Source organism: Symphalangus syndactylus, chromosome 16, assembly GCF_028878055.3.
Source record: "Symphalangus syndactylus isolate Jambi chromosome 16, NHGRI_mSymSyn1-v2.1_pri, whole genome shotgun sequence".
Classification (NCBI taxonomy): Eukaryota; Metazoa; Chordata; class Mammalia; order Primates; family Hylobatidae; genus Symphalangus; species Symphalangus syndactylus.
In genome coordinates this window covers 100328191-100350067 of record NC_072438.2, presented here as the reverse complement: position 1 = coordinate 100350067, position 21877 = coordinate 100328191, and the positions used below count along the sequence as shown (strand labels likewise).

The window sequence follows — 21877 nt, the reverse complement described above, 5'->3', positions numbered from 1 at the left end:
GGAAGCCCCAGCCCCCACCAGTCCGGCAGAGGAAGGAGACCTGGACCCTGGGAGTGCCGGTCTCGCCTCCCACTCTCCTGGGTGAGTGACAGCGACGCTGCCAGGTGGGTGGTCTGTCAGTTAGACCTGGTCCGTGAGTAGCCTCCTAGGTGGATACAAACATGGCAGTGTCCCACAGAGCGTCCCGGCTCCTGCTCAGTGGCACCTTGCCTCCTTCCAGAAATGCATAGACAGCTCCTATGTTCTTCTCTCCATCTGGGCATCATTTACTTTTCCTTCACTTGCACTGCTGTCCCCAGTTGATCTTACTTTAAAAGTCCCTCAGAGAATAACCTAGTAACATACACCTGAATAGCACTTCTAACTTCTCACAGTATTTTCAATCCATCTTTCAGTTCATTGGCACCACACCTTCAGGAGACAGGGAGGACATTGGCAAGACAGGGCTGGCATCTGGCAGGGCCCCAGCCCACCTGTAGGTCTCGAGAGTGCAGGGACAGCTCCTGACAGGATAACCCTGCCGGCCCACATGCCCACCCCTCCTCTCTGCAGTTGCCCTTCTCTGTGCCCATGAGGACCTGCTCAGCCCACCTTTGGGTGGCTTGGAAGTGCCTGGGATTTAATCCCCACACGGTGACCCTCAACCACGAGTGATGAGCATCTGTGGATAAACGCCCCCCCGGTCCTCAACCCCTGCAGGACACCAAGGTACATTCCGCCAGAGCTCACGGGACACACAGGGTGGCGCCCGGTGCCCCTCTGGTTCTGTGCTCTGGAAGCTCCTCTCCCTCCTTGACTCACATCCCCAATCCCCATCCTGACTTCCGAGATCACCTTCCAATGGTTCATCTGCATCCCAGCCATCGTCATGAGGTGTGCCCAGTTAGGACAGGCGGCAGCAACCCTGGTTCACTGTTGGGAAAATGTGTTGCCCCCCCGCGGAGTGCTTGGCAGTGTCTGGGGCACTTTTGGTTGGCCCCGCTCGTGTGTGGGGTGCTCCCGACATCTTGTGGTGGAGCCCAGGGATGAACGCCTGGCAGTGCCCAGGGTGGGCCCAGAGCACAACCCAGCCCCAGACGTCCACAGCGCTGATGCCTAGGATCCCTGGCCTGGTTCTGCAGAATTCTTTTATTAATAACTTATTCTGGACTGAAGGCTGGATAGGTAATTATCAGCCTTAGATTTCTACTCAAGCAAAATTAGCAGAATCTCACCTTTCCCCGTTGGATCAAGGGTGCCGTGAAATCCATGCCTTCTTTATTCCTTCCTGTTGGCTCCTGTGCCACGCTGCCTTGCTGGGGATGTGTCTGTGCAATCGCCAAGAGGCCACGATTGTGTGCCCACATCTGCATGGCACGTAAGCACATCACACCCAACTGCAGGCATGCAGCCGGTGGTCACGTCTCCCCCCAGAACCCCGCGTACTGCAGAAACACATCCAGTTTTCATCCACGCAGGATGGCTTGGATGTCCCCTGCCCATGACCAGCCTCAGGCCCCTCCTCGGGTTGCCTCCCCTGCAACCAAAAGTTTCAGCTTGGCCGTCATCCCCTGCAGGGGAGCATCCTGGACCTCTGCCTCGGAGGGCCTGGCACGCCTCACACATAGCACTCACCAGCCTGCTTCACATGCTCCTGTGCAGGAAGGGTGAGGGCAGCAGCACCTCTTCTCACCTCAGGGCCCAGGCTCGGGAAGCATCAGCAAGCCATGCTGGGGGCTGTCAGGACCCTGTGGTTCTCAAAACCACATCACCCACCCCGTGGGAGATCAGAGACATGGAGAGCACACACTGGCTGAAGGTCGCAGTCCACTGAGGGTCACTACAGCGGCTCCACTGACTCAACACACCCTCCCGCACTGACTGTTCAGGTGGTGTATGCAGACACGTGTATATATGTGGACACACTCATGCATGCACACACACGTGCCACATACACACATGCACGCACACACACACGCTTGAGGAAAGTCCTCTGTTGCTGAACTATTCTCAGTCCCAGTGCGTAACAGGTCTCCTAGTGGGGTCTGGCCCCCGTGACACACACTCTAGTGCATCAACTCCTCACTTAAGAACAGCTCAAGAGAGGCTTCCCTTTCACTACACAAAGAAGCAGGCTCTTCGCAGAGCTGGTTCCCTTTTCTTTCAGGTAATAATGCCCTCCACCTTCTTCAACTGGCCAGACACCTGTGGGCTGCACTGCCCACGTCAAGCTGCTTGCAGAGGCCCTTCATGAGGGTGAATGGGCACAGCACAGAGTTCACAGCAACCCACACCAGCGTCTGCTCCCCCTGAAGAAGTGATGTGGGTGCTGGGGAGGAGCTTTGGCCCTGATGTGGCCATGGTGCCCCCTCTGCCGCCCCACCAGTCCTTTCTGGGTGACCTTGCTGCGCCCCTGCTGCTGATCTGGGTGGGAGGGCGCTCCCCGAGGGCTAGGCTTCTTGCATGGTCTCCTGTCTCACGAAACTCCTTTCTGGGAGAAGGGGAGGTGTCCCTGGCCAGGAGGAAAGGAGCCATGAGAAGGCTGTCCCCACATCTCAGCATCTGCTCTGGGTTGGACTGTGCTCCCCACCCCCAAATTCATGTTGACGACAGCGCTCCCCCAAGGCACGGGGCTCACTCAACTCTGAATCCCAGTGACCAGGGCAGGACCAGTCCACTCCATCCCTCCAAGTCCTTACCAGTTGTAGGTGTGGCCATCCTCTAGCAAGGGGAGCTCCTCGCCTCCCCCTGAATCTGGGCTCACCCTAGGGACTTGAACTGAAGGAGTGCGGCAGAAATGACACGCTGGGATTTCTGAGGCTGGGTCATAGAAGCCTCGTAGCGTCCGCTTGGGTCTCTCGGGACACTCTCGGGAAGCTTACTCTGGGGCAGCACAAGCCACGCCGTGGGCCCTGCCTGAGGAGGTGCTACGTGCAGCCTGAGGAGCACTGAGACCCCAGACAGGAGAGCCGGTGCCATCTTGGAAGTGGGTCCTGCAGTTAATGCCACACAGATCAGACAAACTGCTCAGCTGAGCCCATCCCAAATGCCTCACAAAATCGTGAGCAATGTAAAATGGCTGATTTGAGCCACCAAGCCTTGGCTTGTACAGCAACAGGTGACCAAAACACTGACCATTTCTTCCAAGAGGCTCTAAGCAGTCTCATGGAGACATAGAGAAGTCCTGCCCAGCCTCACCCAGCACCATCCAATCCCTACCTGCAGCCAGAGTTCAGAGAGGATGAATGAACTAAGCTATTCAGAAGGTCTGTTTTAATAGGAAAATGTTTTTTAATTGGAACGTTTTGGAAATAAGATAATGCAACGTCTTCTATAGTTACTCATTTACACTGAAACGTGATGGGTAACTTTTAGGGCGTTTGCTTCCAGTCACTTTCCCCTGACTCCTTGATGTGATAATTCCTTCCGTAAGATACAACCATTCTCCCAAGTGACGCGATGACGAGTATGTGCGTGACTCTGGAGGGAAAGGGTCTACATCTGTCTCTGCTTGTGCCTCGGATGGGTTTTACAATAGACGTACCACCGACCCCGCCTCTTCACCAGGTAACAGTCCTTGCAGCGCTTCTTAAGGACACGCTTGTTTTTGAACCCCAGCGCGGGCAGCAGGTGGGGCAGGAGGCCGGGTGAGAGAAGTGAGCGTACTTCTGCCCTGGGTTCCACAGCCACGGGAGCTGCACCTCGAAGGGATCCAAACAGAAATGTGGAGAGGGCTCGAGGCTTCACTGTGTGACGACTGAGATACAGCAGAGGGTTCACCATTTTCCTTATAAAAAGATTTGCCATGTTGTGGTGAATCTATGGGAGAGAGAAAAAAAAAAAGGTGTTCTAGCTTCTCCTGCGTTTCCACCTGCTCTTTACGGCTTCCTTTTCTCTGTTTCACTGAGGCTTGGGAAGGCAGGGACCTCGGGGTCAGGGGGTGTTCCCATACCAGCTGCGGCCTCGACCTGAACTTTAACACTGCCTTAATCAGCCAAATGTGCCAGGAGAATAAGGGGCAGTGGACGGTGGCTTCCTTCCCTTTCCCGCCTGCTGCAAGTGTAGGTGAGTGTGCAAAGCCCCGCGATGTTGAGGAGCGGCTCACTTGGCTGGGAGGGAGCTTAAACTTAGGCCGCATCCCTTTCCAAACAGTCACACCGGGTCAAGGGCGGTTCAACTGATAAGCTCCTCCCTCCAACTATCCCCAGACCCAAGGGCCCTCCCTCCGGCCAGTTTCGGGACAAACCCCCGAGACGGGGACCCACCGGCCCCCGCTCGGGAAGGGCACGGAACTCTGGCAGCCCAGTCGCCCGCCTCTGCTTCCCCCACGCGCCCCGGCCCTTAGGGCTCAGCGACCCCGGCTGGGAAGACCTGGGTCTGCAGGGCCCGGAGGACACCGCGACACCGGAGCCGACCCTGCGCGAGGGTTGTGGGGTCGCGTTCGGGGGTCGCCGGGTCTCCCGCCCCGGGGTCGCTGGACACCCCCTCCTGTCGGCCAGGTCGGGCGCCCACGATCGGACCAGCACCCCCGACCCTGGCCCTCCGAGACCGCCAGGCCCCGGCCCACGCTCCTCTGACCGCAGCCCACTCGGGGAGACATGCCCGAGGGTCCCAAGGTGGCCGGCCCCACCCTCTCGCAGCCCCAACTCTCAGGACACCCGGGACCTCTGACCTGAGAAGACGGCGCCCTCACCCCGCGCCTGCCCCTGCCTCTGCGCACTGGCACGCGGACGCTGCTGCCAGGAAGGAAGATGGCGGCGGGAGGGTCACGTGGCGTGCTCACGTCTAATGCGGGGCGCAGAGACGCAGCCGCGAGTGCGCAGGCGCTGGAGTGCGACGTATCACTCCCCGACTGCGCACTCCCTGCGGGCCACCGGGGCCGCAGCGCTGTTTGACTGGAGCGCTCTCGAGGAAAAAAATGCAAAAAACAGGAACGAAAATGGATATCCGCAACGAAAAAGAAATTACAACCAATCAGACCTTAGAAAAAACTGGCAAATACCAATGTCAAAACAAACTGAGAAAGAGGACATGTTTTTAAGTGGACAGGAGAAATGTAAACAGGCTCCGGGAAACGAGTAGAGACGGGCAGTAGTTTCAACTGGTTACGGTTGTTTTCCCCAACATTATGAAAAACTTCAGACATAGAGAAAAAGGGGAAGAATTGTACGGTGAACACCCATATACTTGCCACCTAGATACTACACTTAGCTCGCTTATCCCTGCCTTTTCAGGTATCTACCTGTAACTCCATCCGCCTTCCTTTTTCTGTGTGTCCAGGTGAGTTGCAGACGTGGCTGCGTCCACCCCGCGCTCCCTGCAGGCCCCAACGCTTCATCGCAGCGCCCACTTTTTCCACCTGACCCGGTGAACACCGGGTGGGCCGCTGGAGTTTATCAGCTCCAGGACAAATCTGCCTCTGACCACCACGTTTGCTGGGACGTCTTTCCGTTTTCAGGAGGTTTTCACGTGCATTCTTGTTTCTCATGCCTTTCCCCCTCTTCATCATGTCCCCCACCACTCATCCATCCCCAGTGTTTTGTTCTTGGAGTCACCTGGTCCTCAGGCTCTGACCACAGCAAAATAAAAGCTGGATGCTGGAGCGTTAAGCTGGGATTTATACCCAAGTCAGCTCTAAGCAAAATGGGCCTTTTTAGAGGCTGTATTTGCATGCTGTAAAATCAATTGGTGTACTAGGCTCTGTTGCAGAAATCCCCCAAATATACGTTTCCTCCGCGGCTCCCCATAACCACACACAGGAACGCTTGCCTTCAACGAGGAGCATGCACTTCCAGTCTCTTCTGCTAAGCAGTTGACTCCTTCACCCAATAATTTTGATATTTAAACGTCTCATGATTATCGGTTATCATAAGAATATAAACAATGTATCTTCAGTTTACATCCTCCCCTGCCTGTCCGCTAAATAAGAACCACTGGGTACTCCTAAGCGCTGAAGATTTCGCACACCATTGCCTGCCTCATCAGGGCCCTAGCTCTAGCCTGCGGCTGCAACTGCGTGAGGCTGCACCTGCCGGCGCAACGGGGCAGCTTGACTTTTAGGCCATTGATGAAAAGTCAAACAGGTGCACAGTACTCGGTGTAATCAGGGGCATTTTTAGCGAGATACCTGGGATGAAAACGGGTGATCACCTGAATCAGACAGCAGCGCCGACGCACGCTCTGCCCCCACCCGCGCGCTCTCCCCAGGGCGAAATAAAACCCGGGGATTTGGAGCCGCCAGAAGCCGCGCGCATGCGTTGGCGCTAAGCGGGACGTTGCGCCGGGTCAAAGGCCAGCGGCTCAAAATGGCGGCGGCGATGACCTTCTGCCGGCTGCTGAACCGGTGCGGCGAGGCGGCGCGGAGCCTGCCCCTGGGCGCCAGGTGTTTCGGGGTGCGGGTCTCGCCGACCGGGGAGAAGGTCACGCACACTGGCCAGGTAACGGCCGCTGGGTACAGGATGCCCCTTCCTCCGGCCGCACCTCGGGCGGCTGGTGGCGGTGGGCTCGCCGGGCATTCGCGGCCCTAGTTCTGCGCCGGTAGCGCAGGTCGTGGTAAGGTTGAGCTTCTGTCGCTCACGCGCCGGGGAGGACGCCCGCGAGTCGGGACGGTGGCGGCAGCCTGTAGCGGTGGGTCTCGTCCTTCCAGGGCCTGCGGGCTCTGGAACGGGAAGTCTCCCCAGCGGGCAGCACTTGCTGTGGACTGGCTGCCCATAGGCGAGATCGGCCGCCGATTCTTTGGGTCAGAACGTTTAAAATTTGTGTAATATTCAATAATAAATTTTAGTAACCTGAGAAGGCGGTTGTAGTCCAAGGCACAAAAAAGCCCTAAGCCAAAATGAAGAACAAAGGTAACTGTGTATACTGGAATGTGCCCTAGTAGATTTAAGGGGGGGGATATTAAAGCTCTCAGGCCATATGCCAAAGAAGGTTGGGGGCGGTTCTCCTCGGTCAGGATTTGTCTCTCCTCCTTAGCTCCACCTTCCTAGGCTATGTCTCTGTGCTGCTCTCTGATCCAGGTGATCACCCGTTTTCATCCCAGGTATCTCGCTAAAAATGACCCTGATTACACCGAGTACTGTGCACTTGTTTGACTTTTCATCAATGGCCTAAAAGTTAAGAAAAACACTTTCCTGTACTATTTATGATTGATATGAAGTGACTTTCAGAATTAGGCCATAAAAGTCACACATGGCCTTTTTGTTTTTTTCCAGGTTTATGATGATAAAGACTACAGGAGAATTCGGTTTGTAGGTCGTCAGAAAGAGGTGAGTAAAAAATCTAGTGAAGAGAGGTAAGCTTTCCTAAAACTTTTATGTAATCAACAAGAAATAAAAATTAATATATAAGATTTAAATAAATTTTTCCCATATTGCAAGCACCCTAACAGTTCTGGATGGGGTTCTGCCTTTCTTATAATATTAATTGTGTCTATTTCTGACTTGTTTCCCCCTGAAATACATAACATTGTAGCCGTGGTTCTGGTTTACATATAAATGGAAGTGATCTTTTTTTAAATTCTTGTCCCTTATTCTCCTGAGACTCAGATTTAAGTAAATCATATCAACTTTAAAAAATTACTCTTTTAACCACCTGGAGGTGTGTTTTTTATAGTTTTCACCAAATAAATTAGTATGAATTTTTTACAGGGACTTAGACTGACAAGCTGAAAATGGCACATGAGTTTTTCTTCCCTTAGTGGGTCTATTAGCTCTCTACATTGTAAGGGAAGATCAGTTCAGATGCTTGTGAGTGACCACTGGAGAAAGAATGTTGAAATTAGAATCCTTCTGCCTAAATCAGCCTATTTTTTTTTTTTTTACCTGACTCTTCTCTGTCATTCATGTCTAGGAGCTCCTGAATTCTTAAGTAGATCAGGCATGCCTCTATGTTTCCTGAATTTGCTCCCTGAAGGATGCTGTGAAGCGTCCTTCACGGCCACCTTATTCATTCTTTTTCCCACTTTGGTTAGCCTGGTGATTCTTCTTGTTAACACCGTAGCTATCCCTAAATCATGTATTTTCCCTTCTCCTTCAATCTTGGTTACGTTATCCATTCCCAGTGTGTAGTTTTTGTACTTCTATTCCAGAGCTACAGGGCATTCCAGAAAAGCTCACATGATCATGAATTGACTATAAATTCACATTCTCAAAATTCAGCTGGTTCACTATTGTGTGTTTTGATGGGTGGGTGTCAGAAAAGTTTGTTTTATAGTGGTTGATTATTTGGCAATGCCGCTTGAGTGTTGGGTTGAGAAAGATCCTGAGGCCTGATCCACATTCAGTGAAAGAGTGTGCCATGATTGATTAGTGATATCTACCAGGATCATGGTGGTGGAGAGGGGCTTGTGTCTGGTGAGTTTGCCTCTCGGAGTAGAAGCCATGTGGACTTGCAGTCTAAAAATTGTGAGGTTGAATCACAGCATGGGTTCGGTTTTCTCATTTGTGAAATGGAACCATGTGAATATTTTTAGTCGAATCATAAGTCACCAGTGGTACCACCCTGTCAGTTGTCGAGTAAGGGTAAGTACTCTTTCTCTCCATCCTCAGAAAGCCTTTTCTGTTCGTTGTTTGAATTGTTAGTGTATTCCCAGTAGAAGCGTCTGTTCCATGTGCCACATTCTCCATTACTGTATCCCAGTGATTCACACAAAGGAGCTCACGGCATTGTGAATGGGACATTGCTTCCGTGTGCAGGCTGTCCTGGGCATTCTTGTTAGGTATATGAACTTGACATTTGGAAGGTGGAAACCAATGGACGCTGAGAGGATTTGCAGGCCCTTTGGTTTCTTTTGGCAGTGATTGTGGAGAAGGGGAGGTTTCTCCTAGTGTGGATGCGGTATGGTTTCTTTTGGTGGTGACCGTGGAGAAGGGGAGAAACTGATGGATGTGGGGAGGGTTTGCAGGTCCTTTGGTTTCTTTTGGCAGTGACCGTGGGGAAGGAGGTTTCCTGGGCATCGATGGGTGGTTGTTACTGAGGTAGTAGCTGGATTCTACATCCTTGCTTTGTGGGTGTTATGGCAGGGTTGTGGGGACAAGATAGGAGCCCCAGATTGAGCAGTTCTGGAGCGGGTTGGTCCTGGAGCCCTTGGGCTCATTCATGCAATCTGGCCCCTAGCCCAGCTCCCTATCTCAGCTCTTGCAGTGACGAAGCAAGTATGCGGGTCCCTGTCGCAAATGCCTCTCTGCTGAACATTCTTTGTGTAGCTTCTGGTTTCTGGTTGGTGTAGCACAGGGTAGTGGGAAACAACTTAGGAAACCAAACAGAATCAGGATTGGCGAAGCCAGTGAGGGTGGGTACGGGAGAGTGTGATAGTCGTGTCTGTGACCGGCAGCTCACCCAGGGCGTCCTGGTTGCGACCTCCGTGCTCCAGCCGGCCCAGCCTCCAGTGCCTTCCCCCATTCAGCATCCCAAGTGTCCAGGGCACGTCTTGGCCTCACACCTTGGAGGTTCAGGGCATGTTTATAATATGATGAGTGGGCATCCTGCCCAAGCTTTCCTTCTTTCAACACAAATTTGGTGTTTAGTACTATTTTTAGTAGTAGTAGTTTGGCTTCTGAGAGACTTAATTTTTTGGAACACTTTTAGATTTATAGAAAAACTGAAGAAAGTAGAGTTTTCACAGCCCCCCCGCTCAGTTTCTGCTGTTTACTTCCATCTCTTATTAGTGTGCTGCCTGTGTCACAGTTGATGAGCTGATACTCATACATTATGACTAACTCAAGTCCACAGGTTCACTCTTAATGTTGTATGTTCTAGGGTTTGGTTAAATGTGTAATGACATGTATTCACCGTGACAGTGTTGTACCGAGTTCACTGCCCTAAAAATCCTCTGTGCTCTGCCTGTTCATCCCTCCCTCTTCCCAACCCCTGGCAGCCCCTGATCGTACTGTCCTCTAGTTTTGTCAAGTAATACTTTAAGAAATAAACTGGGCCAGGCACAGTAGGCTTATGCCTGTCATCCCAACACTTCGGGAGGCCAAGGTGGGCTGATCACTTGAGCCCAGGCGTTCAAGACCAGCCTAGGCAACATGGTGAAACCCTGTGTCTACAAAAAATATAAAAATGAGCCCAGCATAGTTGCACATGCCTGTAGCTTGAGCTACGTGGGAGGCTGAGGTGGGAGGGCCATTGAGTCTGGGAGGTTGAGGCTGCAGGGAGCTGAGATCATGCCACTGTACTCCAGCCTGGAAACAGAGCAAGACCCTATCTCCAAGAAAAAAAAAGGAAAAAAATAAACTGAATCTGAACTTCACCTGTAGAACAAGCATAGCAGGAAGCTAGATAATTGAGCTGGTCTTTGCAGAAAAAACGTGGAAAGTATCTCTGTGTGGCTCCTGCCTAGCTTTGACCGGGGGCACCTGCAAAGGAATCCATGGCCCCTGGGCCTGTGACAGGCCTTCCTGTGAGGAGACTCCTCATGTGCTAAAGAATGTGCCAGCCACCCCCAGCCAGAAGTCAGGCCTCACATGGTCCTGGAGCAGGTGGCACTCTGGGGCCACGTGAGTCAGGTGGGGGCTGGAATGTGCTTGGAAGTGACCAAGTATTTCTCTACTGTTGATGGAAATATTTTCATTGCTTTATAGTCGTACAAGTAAAATTAAAAGCAGATATGACTTGTCCCCTAATAGAAGGGATGATTCGGGGAGGTCTGCAGTGAGGTGTGGTAATAATAATAGCAATAACAACAGCCTGGTAGCCAGGTACTTGGCGACATCATTTGCTTTTTTGGTTAGAAGCTGAGGCTGCCCTGCCTGGCCGCATCCGGATTCAGCCTCCTGCGCCGATGGGCTTACGAGGGCTGTGTGCTTCATTGACTTAGCTCCTAGGCTCATGGGCATTGCGCCTGTGTAGATGAGGAAAGGCATGGAGCAGCGCTTGTCCCAGGGAAGCCTCTAGTGTGTGTTCGCCTTACTCTGCTGCTGCCTTTGCCACCACCATGAGGGCTGGCTTCATTTTTAGATTTTTTTAAAATACTGAAGTTAAACGTTAGCGTCCATACACAAGGTCTTTACTTTTAGTTTTTGAAAAGAAGGAATTAGGCAGCAAACCCAGAACATCAGGAGGCTGGGATCCCTTGAGCGCGACTCTGTGCCGCCCCTCTCCACCTGTGTGTGTCAGGATCACAGAACAGCTGGGGGCTTCAGCTTGTGCCTTCATCTGCCCGCCAGTGGGATGGATTCTCTCTTCAGATACTCGACAGGGCGGAGTCACTCCCCGACCCGCACAGCCCACAGCTGGGCATTTGGGTCAGAGTGAGATTCTGCACGTTTTCTTAGACACCTAGGCTGGCAGGGTTGAGTCCAGTTGTGACCCTGTGGCCTCACCTGCCTGGCCCTCAGTTCTTCAGTAGCAGGCTTCAAGGTGCGTGGTGCCACCAAGATTAGGAGAAGTTGCGCGCGGTGCTAATGTCTACCTGGCGTGCTGTTTTGTTGCGATAATGTGAAGTTTTATCCTTCTGAGAAGAGCGTGTGTAGATTTTGTTAATGGAAATAATTGAGTAGTGCTCACCAGAGAGGAAAACTACCAAGACCCTCCAAACAGAAAGTGCAGGTGCCGCCGGGGAGCAACTGAAACTTTGTGCCTTGCTGCTGGGAATGTAAATGGCGCAGCGTGAAGGAAACAGCGTGTGGGTTCCTCAAAAAGTTGAAGCTAGGACTTCCATCCAATCCAGTGGTTCCACTTCTGAGTGTGTGCCCAAAAGAACTGAAAGCGGGGTCTGGGGTACAGTCGTGTCATAGCAGCATTATTCATTATAACTAAAACCTGGAGGCCAGGTGCGGTGGCTCATGCCTGTAATCCCAGCACTTTGGGAAGCCGAGGCGGGCGCATCACGAGGTCAGGAGATCAAGACCATCCTGGCTAACACAGTGAAACCCCATCTCTACTAAAAATACAAAAAATTAGCCGGGCGCGGTGGCGGGCGCCCATAGTCCCAGCTACTCGGGAGGCTGAGGCAGGAGAATGGCGTGAACCCCGGGGGGCGGAGCCTGCAGTGAGCTGAGATTGCGCCACTGCACTCCAGCCTGGGCGACAGCGAGACTCCGTCTCAAAAAAAAAAAAAAAAAAAAAAAAAAAAAAGAAACCTGGAAGCAGTTTGGGGGTCCATTGTCAGCTGAACGGTTAAGCAAAATGTGATCTGTCCATGGACAGTGGAATATTTATTCAGCCTTAAGGAAGAACGCTTGACACGCCCCACAACACGGATAAGCCTGGAGGACGTTGCAGTCAGTGAAGTGAGCCAGTCACAGAAGCAGACTGCGTGATTCCTCTAACACGAGGGACCAGAACAGTCGCTTCTTAGAGGTACTGTGTGAGGTACTGAGAGGTCCTGTGTGAGGTACTGTGTGAGGCACTTAGAGGTACTGTGTGAACGCTGTGTGATTCCTCTAACACAAGGGACCAGAACAGTCGCTTCTTAGAGGTACCGTGTGAACACTGTGTGATTCCTCTAATACGGGGGACCAGAACAATCGCTTCTTAGAGGTAGCAAGTAGTTGGTGGTTGCCGGAGGCGGGGGGTGAATTTGGAGTTAGTGTTGAATGGAAATGGGGTTTTAGTTTAGGAAGGTGGAAGGTTCTGCAGATGGGTGGTGGTGATGGTTGCACAATAATGTGAATATACATGGTGACCTTAGAAATGGTAAAGATGGCAAGTTTTATGTTATGTGTATTTTACCACAATTAAAAAAAAATTGAGAGGGAAGTGGCTTCAGGCCCACGCAGGAATCGAGCAGAGGTTCCTCCCTGAGGCTTCTGTGGCTGGTGTCGCTCATTCTTATTTCTCCCAAGAGGCCGGCAGGGCAGGGCACACTCGGGTGGGGAAGCGAGTGAGACTGAGGCTGGGCCCACGCGGCACCTCCAGAGGCTCTACACACCCGTAGTGGTAACTTGTGTTGTCACCCAGGACAAGCGCACTCCTCAGATCAGCAGTGGAAGAGACTTGTGATGTCTTTCGTCCACATTGAGCCGTCTCTTGAGGCTAGCGCAGCACCACCCGAACCATGCTGGCTCTCGGGCGTGCACACACACGCTGCTGGTCACAGGAGGGACGCCAGAGAGCTGAGAGGGAGTGCTGAGGTACCCAGGGGTCAGTAGCTGCAGGAAGCAGCCACTATTCCTAGGACTTGGGGGGCAGGAGGAAGAGGTGGCGTCACCAGGAGGAAGCTGTGAAAGTGCCCGTGTGGTGCCGTCGGAGCTCCAGGTGGGAGACAGGACTGGGAGTCGGGGATGGGTGCCAGGGTGAGGCCCCCAGCCAGACAGTGGTGGCTGAGAAGGTCCTCTGTGAGAGGAAGATTGAATTGAGGGGCCTCGGAATTCCACCCTCCGCCTTTGCAGGTCATCTGGTTGGTGGCAGAGGCGGAGTCTGTGCTTGCTTTCAGGTTCATCCTTAGAGGGTTTAAGAGGGGAGGTTTGCCTGAGTCTCTCTTGTCTTGAAGCAACCTGGGCGTCCTTTAGGGGGTGTTTGAGATGCGGGCGATGCGGTGTGCGCCATGGCTGCTCTCCAGAGCTTTTGTGTGGCTTTCTGCTTCTGCATGCTCCTCCCCCCGAGCTTCCCTCCCAAATACGCCATCTTTATAGTGGAGTGAAGGCAATCGGATTTTAAAAGAAATCTTCTGGATGGATAAAAACCATGGGTCTTTGCTTCCTTTAGAAAGGCTTGGACTGTCAGAAATAATGATTATAAAGTGAGGTTTATTTATCCCAGGAACCAGAGGAAAATAGTTGGAACTACGAATTCGCGAGCCCCAGGTTCACATGCTGGTGGCTTTGTCGGTGAGCCGGCGAGATGGGCTTTATTTCCTCCCTCGTGCAGCTCCCCGGCTTCCTCTTTGCTTCTCTATTGTGTCTTTGTGTCTTGTGGTTCTTTCTCTTCTAAGGCACTGGCAAAATTAGTCACTGGATTCCAACATTCTCAAAGCAAGTTTGAACATGTTGTACAGACAGCTCAATTGTGGTTTTTAGAGCATTTTCTATGAAATTATTTAGTTTAAAAATTAATTTGAAGGAAAACTTCAGTTTTGCCTGTGAGTTAAGAATTATATACTTATATAGACGTATATACACACGTTTAGCTAAAATAATTATTGGCGTTAATGTTAAGAATGCCTGATATTCTAAATAATTGAACTGAGCTTTTACTTTATTTTAAACCATTATTTTAAATGTCCATGAATGGGGTCGGTATTCTACAGAGCGTCGATGGTCCAGCTGGTGGATATTTCCCTTTTGCATTGGTTTTGATGCTATATCACAGAATCACATATTTTATGTTTTATCTTTAATAGATGTAATCTCAGTTTGACATAATAGGACTTTCACTCCTAAAGATTTAAACCTACATATTTTTATGCCCAATCATTTGATCATCAAGAGGTCAATGGAAAGAGTGTTTCCTATTTTTTACGTTAGTGATGGGCGAAGGACTCATTTTACAGTGGTTGGACGCTTCACTGTGTATGATGTGCCATGTGCTTAACAAGAGATGGCGTGTGGGCTGCCGTGACGGTTCTCCCTTGATTCCCTCGTGAAGTGCAGCAGCGCTCTTCAGTTTTTCTCACCTTTCCCCAGGTGAAAGCGGGTGAGAATGGAGCCTTGAGTCTGAACCCGGAGTGGGGCTGTGTGTTGTGGCTGGGTGTGTTCACTGCCAGAGCTTGGCCGTGTGAACCTGGAGTGGGGCTCTTTGTCGTGGCTGGGTTTGTTCGCTGCTGGTTCTTTGTATTCCTGCGGTTACACTGAGCTCCTGGAGCCAGACGTTTGCTGGTGATGGGCGGTCAGGGTCGCCCTTGAGCTGCGCACACTAAATGACGGGAGGGCATCCCGCGTCAGTCACTGGTGTTGAGGCGTCAGCAGCTCTCCCTGCAGGGAGGTGGCCGGTCTCTTTGACTGCCGTGATCGGGGCCTGGCAGTTTGTTAGTGCGGCCTTTGTGACACGTTGTCACTTAGGCAGACACCATATTATTTACACCATAAGGCTTAATTTGTATGGTTAGTTGCCTCGCCTGCAGCAGGGGTGAGCAGAACATCGCTCACTCCAGAGCCCGCTGCAAGGCGCTGGGACAAGGCGAGCCGCCGGGCCGGCAGCAGAGGCTTGTGTTGCAGGAGCGTGTGGAACAACCTGGGCGGTGCCACACGGCTCAGGCCTCTGCTTTAATGTGGCTTCATTTTCCACTAACGCCCTACTGTGTTTCTGGAAATAGATCTTCAAGGAAAAGCTTTACACAATGGTCATCTGTAACTGACAGAACCTCTTGAAAAATAAACCTTTCCGAAACGGATCTGTGAGGGAGAGTGGTGCCCTGCCTCCCACTGCGTGTGTGTTCTCTATGACTGTGTGGCATTGAATGAGCCTCTGGCCTCCAGAAATGAGTGACTTTGTGATGAGCCCTGTTGCTGCTTCCACTCTGGGGCGGGGACGCTGTAAAAGGAGCGCAAAGTTTCAGGCTGTGCCATTAAGCGGGGGAACCCCAGGAGCAACGTCCGAGGCAGAGGGTTGTGTCATGCTTGGCGGGGCTGGCCCTCCAGGAGGGGACACGCAGGTAGACCCACGTCCCTGGGCTTTGAGGCCCGCTGGGGGTGTAGAGTTGAGTTCCTTCCCTCTACATGCACAGACGCCGGCGCTCTACTTCCCATAGCTTCCCGGTGCTTCGTGCCTTGTCTTCCTGGCACTTTCTCCTTGACTATTCCCAAGGGCAGCTGAAAGGGGCTGGCTCATTACAGAGTCAGAGGAAATCGAGGCATGTCCCCTTTCCAGGTTCCCAAATTTGCCGTCGTGAGCATCATCAAATACATTATTTGTTAAGCCAGGATGTTTTAATTGCTTTTTAAAAAACGTAAATTCTGTGAAACGGAATAGTCTAATGATTCCGTTTTCCCATGTACCCAGGCAGTCAGTTTCAACAATTACCAACCGAAATCATTGTTAGAGGGGCCAGTCTGGCCCAGCTCTGCTAATCATTGTCAGAGGGGCCAGTCTGGCCCAGCTCCGCTCTGCCTCTCCCCCAGCCCCCCAGCCCCTGGTACTGTTGACGTGAATCTTTGGCATCACGTTACTGAGTCTACATTTATCGTGTGTAAGTTGACCCTTGAACAACATAGGTTTGAACTGTGTGAGTCCACTTCAGTGGCTTCTCTTTCGCCTCTGCCACGTACCCCATGGGCTCTGCCACGCCCTGAGACAGCAGGACCAACCCCCGCTTCCCCTCCTCAGCCTGCTCGGTGCGACGATGATGAGGGTGAAGACCTTCATGATGATCCGCTTCCACTTAATGGAAAGTCAGTTCATTTTCTCTTCCTCATGATTTCCTTCATTGCATTTTCTTCCTCTAGCTTACTTTATTATAAGAATCCAATATATAATACTTGTAACATGCAAAATGTATGTTAATCGACCGTTTATGTTATTGGTAAACATTCTGGTCAGCATCAGGCTATGAGTAAATTGTGGGGGAGTCAAAAGTAATATGCAGATTTTCAACTGCGTTGGGGGTTCCCCCAACCCCTGAGTTGTTCAAAAGATACTAACATTTGGATTTTACAGGGAAGTAAAAAAAAAACCAAAATAACAAAATATATTAACATGACAATAATATAATTATCACACCTTAAAAATTATCATCTCTTTAAGTTAAATATCTAAGTGGTGTTAAACATTCTTGATCATGCATGGTTTTAAAAATGTTACAGTGTGACTCCGAGCCCAAGTAAGTTCCTCCATGCAGCTGTCGGTGTCTCTTATGTCTCTTTTAATGTGTAGGTTCCCATCGGTCTCCCACTCTCTTTTTCACATTGGAAACTTTTATTTGTTAAAGAACCTGGGTCATTTCCTCCATAGAGTCACCCACAGCTGGAGTCTACTGACGGCATCACTGTAGTGTTGTTGAACGTGTCTCTCGTCTCTGCATGTTTTGGAAATTAGTTGGATCTCAAGGCTTGGTCAGATTGAGGGTCAGTGTTTTGTTCCTGGTGAGACTGCTACATAGGGGATGTGTCACTCCATCAGGAGGCACATAATATAATTGGTTCTGGTTGTAGTAAGAGACTTTGATCATTATCTCTTACATCTGTGATTTCATAACAGGTTGTAAAATGATGATATTATCCATCTTATTAGGTTGAATACTTATATCAAAAGAAACCTTGGTGCTGAGGTAAAGTTTCTGTAGGAAAATCAGAAGAAATACTTGATTCTTTCCCTTTATTTACCAGTCTTTAATGGGTTGATTCTGTAGTTTCTGTTTGTTTTGTGTTACTATAACAGAATACCTGAGACTGGATAATTTATAAGGAACAGAGATTTATTTCTTACAGTCTGGAGGCTGGGAAATCCAAGGTTGAGGGCTGTGTCTGGTGAGGGTGGAAGGCGGAAGGGCTGGAGAGTGTGCATGAACGGGGCTGAACTCCTTCTACCAGGAGTCCACCCATCACCTGTGAGGGCAGCCAGAATCCCTCATGAGGCAGAACCCTGTGACCTCAGTACCTCTGAAGGCCCCGCCCTGTCTCTCAACACTGTTGCATTGACTATTCAGTTTCCAACAGAGGAACCTTGGGGGAGCACATTCAAACCATAGTACCTAGTAAGGTAATTAATGAGTTTTTAAAATATGTTTATGAAATCATGAGTGTAAAAATTTGTGTTTCAGCATTTTGCAGTTATAATCCCCTTGTCCCTCCAATATTCTGTATCCCAGATTATCCCATGCGGCAAATTTCCCGGGTTGACTCCTCTTTTGACACAATCTTAGTTGCCTTAAAAGCTTCCCTGACTTGTGCCACAATACAGTGTCTGAAGTTCATCCTATAACATTTCCTGTCCTGGACCCAGAATCAGTCATTTTTGAAAGAATCCAGTCCCTTCCCTTCGGTGTGAAGTGGTGTTTAGAGAGCCCCATGTGGGTAGCAGGGGTCCTCATTGCCACTGAGTTAATCATGGTCCTGGCGATGGAGCTAGAAAGGGTGTGTGTAGGCCGGGCACAGTGGCTCACGCCTGTAATCCCAGCACTTTGAGAGGCCGAGGCAGACGGATCACCTAAGGTCAGGAGTTCGAGACCAGCCTGACCAACATGGTGAAACCCCGTCTCTACTAAAAATACAAAAATCAGTTGGGTGTGGTGGCGGGCGCCTGTAATCCCAGCTACTGGGGAGGCTGAGGCAGAGAATTGGTTGAACCTGGGAGGCGGAGGTTGCAGTGAGCCAAAATCGCGCCACTGCATTCCAGCCTGGGCAACAGAGTGAGACTCTGTCTCAAAAAAAGAAAAGAAAGGGTGTGTGTGAACATCAGACATGGGATGAGTCACACTGATCCTTCCAAACTCAGTTCAGGGTTACAAGACTTCTGCTGAACCCGTGAGCTGACCTCTCTCCTTCCTTCCCCACACTGAAAATCCTGATTTTTCAATAATAGTTTCATTTGCTTTGGAAGCAGTTTTATTCTTAAGGTGTGTCCTGTTAGAAATGTTCCTGTTACTCTCTCTTAAAGTTTTTGGGAATTCCTTAGGTCCATTTGTCTCCTTTAAAAGTTTAGTTTTGTGACTTTGAAAAATGTAAAATACAGTCTCAGAATCAGATTTATAAAACTTGGAAGAAAGTCTAACGATCGTGCTCGCGTCCTCCTTCCTTTCCACCTCACAGTAGTAACTGTTCAATGCTTTCTCCTTTGGATTTCATGTAAATAAGTGAATATGTAGGCGGACCCCTGGTATTCCCCACGTGGATGAGTGGAAGCCTTCTGTCCACTTACCCACTGCCTGGCATCCCCACATAGTCCTGTGTCCTCCTTCACCCCATTGCGATATTATGGAGACAGCTTTTTCATTCCGTTTTGATTGTAACTGAAAGCATCAACACACAAGCAGGACGTGAAGTTACCAGAGTCTTTCCTGCACATGGCTGTGAGTCATAAATGACCAGGTGGAAGACACAGTGGATGAGGAGACCCAGTGTACGGTAGCAGCAAACAAGAGAAAACACTTAGGAACGACCTAAGCGGCATTCAGGACCTCTGTGGCCCAAGGGGAAAGCCGGAAGGACATTGTTGGTGTAACGGATTGCAGTGCTAGTGGCATTTTTGGCATTTTAGATACATCTATTCCATCAGTATCATGTTTACTGAGGTGGGTAACTGCACGGAGGTTCTGTGAGAGAATGTTCTTATGAAACGCACATGGGAGCCTGCGAGGGACAGGCCCGAGCAATACAAATGCCCTCAGGTGGGACAGAATGATGTGGTGGGGAGAAGAGGGCGTGGCAGAGCCCATGGGGCACGTGTCGGCGTTTGCTGAGTCCACGGGGACGGAAGGGAAAGCCTCTGTGCTGCTCTGATTCTTGCAGCGCCTCTCCGAGTTTGGAACTTTATTCCAGTGAAAAGTAAATGTGTGTGTAGGCCCTGAATTTAATTTGTGAGTCATGAAGGTCTACAGTGATAATAGTTAAATGAAGCATGCACCATAGATCCATGCTGACGGTGCATGAATTTGTGTGTGGTGGGTTAAATTGTATGTAGTTAGCAAGTTTGTGTATTTGTTTACGTAAGTTTTTCTTCTTGTTCCAGGTGAATGAAAACTTTGCCATTGATTTGATAGCAGAACAGCCCGTGAGTGAGGTGGAGACTCGGGTGATAGCGTGCGACGGCGGCGGGGGGGCTCTTGGCCACCCAAAAGTGTATATAAACTTGGTGCGTAGCCGACCACCCGCGCACACGTTAGGGCGGCCTGCTTGTCCTTATACTCCCTTTCACTGCCAATGCCTGTTCTTTCTGCCCTCTTCTCTACCTGCTCCCGAGGCAGCCCTTACGGGGTTCACACTGCTGGCACATTCACCCTACAGTGCCACACTACGGGACCTACGTACAGGTGCATGTCCGAAAACCCCCTTTCAACTGTGAAGTGGTGGGCGGCGTGTCTCTTCTCAAACGCTCAGGTGTCTTTCCTCTCTGGGCCCTTCTCAGTTTGGTCATCATCTTAGCTCAGGCTGCCACACACAGCACCGCAGGCTGGGGTTGAAAACAACAAACACATTTCCCACAGCGCTGGAGGCTGCAGCCCAAGACGGTGGTGCCGCTCTGTTGGTTCCTCCTGGGGCCTCGCTCCGAGCTTGCAGATGAGGTCTCCTCCCTGTGTCTTCACAGGGCCGTCCCTCTGTGGGAGACTCCTCATCCCCTCTTCTTATAAGGGCACCAGGCAGATTGGCTCAGGGCCCCTGTGTGACCTCAGTTCACCTTCATCACCTCTTTAAAGGCCCCATCTGCAAATACAGTCACATCGGGGTTAGGACTTCGGGGGCACACGGTTTATTTTGTAACAATCCCTATGTAATCTTTTATGCCTGTTGGTGAGTGTCATATACAGGACCATTGAGAAAAAAAGAACACAGGACCAGAGAAAGAGACCATGGGCTGAAGCTGGGATGTGGAACTGGGGTGCAGGGTGGGAGGGAGGCTGCTGCAGAGCACTCAGGGACCCAGGCAGCTGCTGACCTGGGGTGCAGGGAGAGGGGGAGACCGCCGACTGTGGAGCACTCAGGGACCCAGGCAGCTGCTGGGCTTGGTGTTCTCCGTAAAGCAGAGTCCTGGTTGAGGGACTTTAACTTTGTTAGAGCTGACATTGATTAAAAGCTGTCATTATCTTGTTGCCTGTCCTGAAAAGGGGACAGTGTAACAGGCATAAATGGTTAAGCAGCCTAGAGTGGGACTGGGCACCCAGCATGTCCCCTCCTGGGCTCCAGCCCTGCGGGCCGAGCCTGGGTATGCCTCACGGTCCTGTGCAGCACCCACTGCCTGCTCCAGGCCGCTGAGGTGTGGGGAGTGAATGGAGCTGCAGGCCGACAGTGATGTCCCTGGGGGTCCTAGGGGATGGCTGCGTAACCCAGGGTGGGAGCCTGAGGCCAGGGGCTTTGGTCAGGCTGGAACCGAGATTGACAGTCTGCATTCTTAATTCAGTAGTAACTGTGTATTTTTATGTGTTTCTGACAGTCTGTTTCAAGTTTTACACATACATTTTCAGTGCTTAATATCTAGATTTGAAGTAGAATATGGAAATACGACATCATTCCTTTTGAATTTTTTCAGGACAAAGAAACAAAAACTGGCACGTGCGGTTACTGTGGGCTCCAGTTCAGACAGCACCACCACTAGAGCGTGTGGCACGCCCGGGGTCCCGCAGCGTCCTGGGAGCGTTTCCACGGGGAAGCTGAGCGCGTGAAGCGCGCTGGTTCTGTGCGAAGGGTATTCCTGGTGTTGAATAAAGGGTGTTGCTGTCAAGGCTGACAATTTGTAAGTTTGTTTCTTTCATAGGCTGGGCTATGGAAGTGAACATCCACATGGATGTGGGTAGACATGCAAGTGGAAGCCGTGCCCGCTCCAGTGAGCCTGAGCTGCCTCCTGCCGGCTGCTGCGTGCCTTACTGGCTGCTTCTGTGTGTCTCCTCTTATCCTTGGGGCCACGTGGGCTGCAGGAATGGGCGGGGGGCAGGGAGGGAGAAGGAGAAGTGCCTCTTGTTTTGCAGATGCAACTGTGCTTCAGAGAGCCAAGGTGGCTCTTGAGGTGCACAGTGAAGGAGGGCGCCCAGGCCTCAGCTTGTCCTATGGGAAGGTCAGCCTCTCTCCTGTTGCTGGCTGGCAGAGCTGGTCTATCCCTCTGTCCTAGTCCCTATGTAGAAATGTCAGATCTTAAAACCCAAGAATTTAAGCACTGGTTTGAAGGTATTGAAAGTCACGTGCTGGCCACATTAAGGACAGTCTATGTTTTTTAAAGAGTAAGGATTATAATGTAGTGTAACACAAAAATAAAAGTAGATTTTGAGGGAAGAGAAAGGAGTCTTGCTAGAATGATCCAGGAGTCTGGCCTGTGAGTAACGGGAATTCCAGAGGAGGAAATACCAGAGCAGAGGGAAGGCGAGAGGGAAGGC

At 51.0% G+C, this 21877-nt stretch overlaps 2 protein-coding genes across 6 annotated transcripts; one reads left to right on the top strand and one right to left on the bottom strand.

The window, feature by feature from the left end:
• Window positions 1-3250: 3250 nt before the first annotated feature.
• Window positions 3251-6241, bottom strand: MRPL36 (mitochondrial ribosomal protein L36). Of its 5 annotated transcripts, none has more exons than XM_055245813.2 (2): window positions 6107-6241; window positions 3251-3798 (listed from the first exon to the last, which is right to left on the bottom strand). In XM_055245813.2, exon 2 carries the CDS (start codon window positions 3784-3786, stop codon window positions 3475-3477), a length of 312 nt encoding a protein of 103 aa, XP_055101788.1. In that variant the 5' UTR covers window positions 3787-3798; window positions 6107-6241; the 3' UTR covers window positions 3251-3474. The 5 variants fall into 5 exon arrangements, with proteins under 5 accessions (XP_055101788.1, XP_055101787.1, XP_063475663.1 ...); XM_055245812.2 differs by having other exon boundaries at window positions 5222-6201; XM_063619593.1 differs by having other exon boundaries at window positions 6130-6189.
• On the top strand, window positions 6240-21240 carry NDUFS6 (NADH:ubiquinone oxidoreductase subunit S6). The gene is made up of 4 exons (XM_055245817.2): window positions 6240-6416; window positions 7191-7244; window positions 19525-19647; window positions 21040-21240. Exons 1-4 carry the CDS (start codon window positions 6285-6287, stop codon window positions 21103-21105), a joined length of 375 nt encoding a protein of 124 aa, XP_055101792.1. The 5' UTR covers window positions 6240-6284; the 3' UTR covers window positions 21106-21240.
• The last annotated feature ends 637 nt before the right edge of the window (window positions 21241-21877 follow it).